Below are 6,000 nucleotides of genomic sequence, written 5' to 3'. Positions count from 1 at the left end.
CTTTTAGTGTGTAACCCGTGATCTGGTCGTTGGATCAAACGGATCAATGCCCAGGTCAGACAGTTTTTTACCAGGTCTACAGTTTTTGTTAATCCTTGGGTTTTAAGAAAACTGAACCCGAAATCATGGGCAGGTGACAGTTCAACCAGCTAGGTCCACAGCAGGTTGAAAACATTGCCATGGACTATACAATCATACCTCGACATGGTGAAAACGGAATAAGCCATTTAGAAAGAAAACCTGGGAATCATACTTATATTAAAAAGAAGTTTCTTTTTTTCCTTGCAGACAAGAAATCTATACATTTTTCCCTTACAGACATGTCTTTGGAGTCTGAGAAGGAAACACTACGAAATCCTCTTTCAAGGTTTCGAATACAGAACAGTAGTACAGTACAAAGGAATGCATAAGTTGAGAGAACGCAGCCTAAAAGGATCAAATTTAAAAGCCCCCTACGGTGTTGATCCTTCTAGGATAAGAGCATCACCCCTAGCTACTGATTTACATATTTAACCATCGTAGAAAACTCAGCTCACTGAAGGCCTAGAGTAAATTCATCATTTATTTTAAACCTGCAGTATGGGGCATGATCCCTTTCCTTTAAACTGTTCCACAATCCACAATAACAATTGCTTCCACACATTAAATCAAGACAAAATACCGAACAACCACAAACTTAAAAATTACAAGCGTAGACAGAAAAGGAAGATTTAGTAGCTAATTAAAGCGCTCACCACATTGCACACATCATTCTAACAATAGTCCAGTTTGAGCAATAACAGTGGACACCATGACAAAAAAGCCTCTCCCCACAATTCAAGCATCAACAACCGGATAAAGATATGTATGTTCCTAACAACTTTCCAATAGCAGCCACATGAGACTCCGGATCCACTATAAACAAGGTACGTACAACAGCCACTGAAGTGTTCACCTCTGATTTGTATGCATCTTGTTTATAGTAGATCCCAACCCCCACATAAAAAGAGATTTAACTAGCAAATATCAGGGAAGCAATGGGTCTATCATATCATAATACTGCATTGAAGAAGAATAGAAATCTTTTAACTACATAAAATCTATTTCAACTTGTAAACTAATCCTGTTAACAAAACTGTCTTAGGTTCAAGATCAAGAGAAACAAGTGTTCAGTTGCCTTCATATTTTGGATCGGCCATCACATAATGGTAAGCAATTACCAGGACAAATATAAAAATGCCAAGAAAACTGGCAAAGAATCCCAAATCTTGGTCATCAAACATCTGAAAAAAAAAACAGAGAACCAACAAAGCAAACTATTAGCAGTGATTCAGAATTAGTATCTTCAATTTAACAGGGTAAATGGTAAATAGGTTAAGAAATAATGTTGAAAAATTGTTAGTGCAAAAACAAGGCCACCAAAACATTATGTCAAAGAAGAATGCATAACTTATGAACCTTAGCGCCTCAATCCATGCAGGTAGGGTTACATACCATGCAGAAGTTGTGGACTAGCAACTTAAAATTTTTGTCAAATCAAATTCTACAAAAATAAGAGAGAATGGCTTAGGTAATTGTTACATGCATTTTTAAACAGACTTTAAAAATAAATTTTGAAAAGAGGGAGGACAACTACTTCAAGAATCACCCTTACAAGATACATATGGAGTCTAACTAGGAAGCATAACCAACTAAAGCTAGTAATTTACGAGCATAGACACACATGTAAGAGATCCACTACCTCACCAACTTGTAATACTTCACAACTAGAATAGAGATTCAGATAAAGGCATGCAACAGCAATGCTCTTACTTTGCATTTGAGAATTTGTCCTTTAATATGGACCCATGCCATCTCTTTTGATAGACTATTTCTTTCTAGGGATAGTTGTGCATGGAGCACCTCAATGCCATCCCTTCTAAATCTCCTTACATATCCACTCCCTCTAATAATTGATTGCACTTAATTTGTCCTTCCTCTCTCCTCTTTCTGACCCATATAATGCATAGTCTTAGAGTACCACAGTTCTACCAAAAAAAAGATAGACTACAATAATTAATTGCTGTTTAACTTTTTATTTTCCAAAATGAGTAAAATCCTATATAAGTTATATTTCAGACACAAGACTGCCATTATTATCAAGAATGTTTGCACACACATTGAGCAGAAGCTGTGGAATCATTCTGCAGTCCCTTTCTATGCACCAATTACTTGGTTCTGAACTCCTATAGGAAACTGGAACCCGATATGCACCGCGGGGGGGCTTAGGGCTTTACACAACTACTTTAGGACATCTATGCCGTTCATATCTGTATAAGTATGGTACATTTATTATGTATTTTTACAAACAGAAAAAGTAGTAGCTAGACAAACAAAGTTCCCCTATTATGTCTTCTGATTCAGTTATTCTATGTTGTATTTCATAACCTTGGTCTAACTACAAAATATAGATTTAAACCGTTGAATATATATGATCTGAAAAGAAAATGATATTTAACTAGTTGATAATAAATCTATCAAATCAATAGCAGCCAAATCTCTTTTTTTTTTCACCATAGGAGACAACAAATAGGTAGCAGTCTACCATTAAAGCACATAAGTTGTCCCAAACAGAGGATGGCAGAATAGATTACCCAGAGATGAAGTACAAGGATAAAACACTGTCGGTGATGATGAAATATGCCCTTTGATCCCCTATCACCAATCATGGTAAACTCTTTTCACAAAGAATTGCTTAAAATCAAACCAATTTGTTGACAAGTCCTGCATTGACAACTTTATCTGACTATCTTATTCTTACCATCCGCAAACAACTGATGACACAAGGAGACAGGATATTTCCATGTTTTAATTATAGCTCTCTTACAGCCTTGCAGTCTTCCTTCTCCTTTACTTCCATGAGACATTCTGACATTCACTACATTGAATGCAATTGAACTGAAATTTGGAGTCTATACTCCAAACCAGCATGATTATGTTTCAAGAAAGTATCAAACCACTGGATATGGAAAAATGCCTATTGTTTCTTGTGGAAACTTAGCCCCACATTTAACCTAACTTTCTCCTTATCTTTGCAAATCTAATGTTTCAATTTGAATATCCTTCTTATCGTTTGTAGCTTAAATATCTTGGCCATCGACAATCTGAAAACCCTAAGGAGAAGAAGTCTGTGATCTCTTACTGCAAATATAAGACCCTAGTACCTCCAATGTAAAGAAGAAAAAACACAAACGAATGATGGATCTGGAACCCCCAAATTTAGCATTAATATTCGCAACCCATAAGTCTGAAACAAAAAAAAATAATCGATTCCCCTAATCTGGATGTTATAATATAAGCATTAAAAAGGACAAAAAAGTGGAAAAGAAATATATTTTGAACAGACAAGAATTAGAATTTGAATCAGAACATTGGTATCAAGTTTTTATAAACAAAATTAAAGGAAAAAAGAAGAAAAAAAAACAATACCAACAAGGACAGAAAAGGTGATGGAGACTGATCAAAGCAAACTTACGGTGACAATGGCAGGTCTGTGATCCGAGATCGTTCTCGCGCCCAAGAACACGCAGATTTCTCTCCCCGCGGACACTCGAGAAGCTGAAGTTCTATACTTCTATTCTATGCACGCTGACTGAGAAATAACCAATCAGGGTTGTTTTAGTAATAACACACACTCCTAAACAGCTAAACCAAAGCTGACCACAATTCGGATCCAGTAAGGTTGCAAAAGTCGGATTAAGTTCAATCCGATTAAAAGGTCTAGATTCTAAAACAGTAGAACTTGATCCTTGTAAAATTTTAGTAAACTGGGTCTAACCCGCTTCTAATTCGATTCGAGTCCAAAAATAAACGGACTGTAATCAGATCATATTAAAATCTTCAGTCGCATTGGAGTTCAATCTATAACAAAACTCTCGCCCAATACAAAATCCAAACCTTACGTGGACAAATGGACAATCAGGACCAATCAAGATATTGGAACGCTTAGACAGGAATTCACATCAGTGTCCCACAACGCCTCACAGCACATCCCAACCATGTATTAGAAACATTTTCTAGTGAATTTTCATTATGTTCCCAATACATGGTTGGGATGTAACGTGGGGCGTTGTGGGGTGCTGATGTTGAAGAATGACTATTCAGCCCACCTAAGAATTCTTAGCCACACTGTACAGGTATAATGAATCCTAAAATACTCATCCGCAATCTCAGCACCTAAAGTCACCATTCCACCACCTTCCTTTCTAGACGGAGCATCCAGAATACAAACACTTAATCATCTATTCAAGGCAGACCATGGTTCCAAGTTACCACACAAAGCTCAAACAGTGCAAACAACTTCTGAGAGATGGAACAAAAGTTGCTTTGGTAACATCCAAAATCATCTTTAGCAACTGTCTCAAAGGATATCTTCACTCCAGATGAATGGCAATTCAAGGCCCAATGAAATAGAGTTAATAAATCTCCATAAACAACACCATTATTGGCTCCAGAAGGAAGAGCAACTTCTGAGGCTGAAGTCTAGAGAGCTTTGGCTATAAGATGGTGACAAAAAAAAAACCCAAGTTTTTTTCACTATGTGGTCAAACAAAAAAACTCTCAAGAATTTTGGATCAAAGATTCTAATGGTGAATGGACCACCGACAGATGGGAAGTGGCTAAAGCTTTCCATGCATGCATCTATTTGGAACATAAGGAGGGAGATAGAACTTTTTAATCCTTTGGACATGGCAACAATTACACTTCCTCAACTACAAGAAGGGCAAATCAATACACTCTTAGTACCGCCAACAATTGAAGAGCTTAGGGCTATCATAAAACTGATGAATCCTCACAAAGCACCAGACCCTGATGGCTTTACGACCTGCTTTTTCCAATTCCACCGGTCCATTATTGAGAAAGATATATTTGAAATGCTTCTAGACTTCTTCACAAAGCAACTTCCCAAGACAATAAACAACACAAACTTGATATTCATACCAAAAACAACTCACTAGTGGATATCTCCAATAATCGTCTTATAAGCCTCTGCAATGTGATAAACAAAATCATGTCCAAATGGCTAGTTCAGCGCATGCAACCACTTTTGCAAGAAGTGATCCCTCCTTTTCAATCTGGTTTTCTGAAGGATAGGCAAATCTCTGACAATGTGCTCATTGCCAAAGAAATAATCCATCATATCAAAGAAAAGGGAAATGTTATATAGCCATCAAATTAAACATGTCCAAAACTTTTGATAGAATGAGATGGCAATTCATTAGAGAAACACTTATCAAAATGAAGTTTCCATCCAAATGGTGTAATCTTCTTCACCAATGCATTTCTACACCGACCTGTTCTATCAAACTAGGAGGGGAAGCTTATGGGCACTTTCATTTAAAAGAAGGCTAAGACAAGGAGATCCATCATCTCCATATCCTTTCATCGTAAGCATGGAAGTTCTCACATGGCTTCTAAATCAAGCCTCAGTCAATGATTCCATTCATGGTGTCAAGTTTACTCAGCAAGGGCTGGAAATACACCTGTTTTCTGCTGATGATATTATTCTATGTAAAGCAGACATCAACCAAATTGGAGTTTTGAATAAATTAGAAGCATTATCGGGACAAAAATAAATTATGGAAAATCATCCATCATGTGTTCAGTAAAAATGTCCATAGAGCCATCAACATATACTAGAGATACATCCAAAAACAGAACTTGAAGCAAATGAAATCATATGGAAAGGTTCCAAGAAAGGAACTTTAACAGTGACCATAGTCTATCATTATCTATACTTAAGAATACCCCATCAACTTCTATGCCTCACTTTGATTGGAAGATTTTATGGAAAACAAAAATTCCCCCTAGATTTCAACTATTCGCTTGGAAATTATTGTGGGATGGTATTCTCACAAAGGACAAGTGCTACAGGTGACTTAGCAAAGATGATCACGTTTGCAATTTTTGTTATGAGGCTTTGGAAACAGTCCATCACCTCTTCTTTACCTGTCCATACACTAAAGCAGTTTAGTGTCCTGG

At 36.8% G+C, this 6,000-nt stretch overlaps 1 protein-coding gene across 2 annotated transcripts; it reads right to left on the bottom strand.

The window, feature by feature from the left end:
* Positions 1-1,005: 1,005 nt before the first annotated feature.
* Positions 1,006-3,607, bottom strand: LOC148848022 (dolichyl-diphosphooligosaccharide--protein glycosyltransferase subunit 4A). 2 transcript variants are annotated; one of them, XM_088951892.1, is made up of 3 exons: positions 3,494-3,607; positions 1,474-1,522; positions 1,006-1,262 (listed from the first exon to the last, which is right to left on the bottom strand). In XM_088951892.1, exons 2-3 carry the CDS (start codon positions 1,474-1,476, stop codon positions 1,149-1,151), a joined length of 117 nt encoding a protein of 38 aa, XP_088808018.1. In that variant the 5' UTR covers positions 1,477-1,522; positions 3,494-3,607; the 3' UTR covers positions 1,006-1,148. The 2 variants fall into 2 exon arrangements, with proteins under 2 accessions (XP_088808018.1, XP_088808019.1); XM_088951893.1 differs by lacking the exon at positions 1,474-1,522 and having other exon boundaries at positions 3,494-3,585.
* Between the last annotated feature and the right edge of the window lie 2,393 nt (positions 3,608-6,000).

This window comes from Nelumbo lutea, chromosome 6 (assembly GCF_056320005.1).
Source record: "Nelumbo lutea isolate HS-2025 chromosome 6, American lotus-T2T, whole genome shotgun sequence".
NCBI lineage: Eukaryota > Viridiplantae > Streptophyta > Magnoliopsida > Proteales > Nelumbonaceae > Nelumbo > Nelumbo lutea.
Note: the sequence above shows the minus strand (reverse complement) of the source record. Positions and strands in the feature narration are given on the sequence as shown.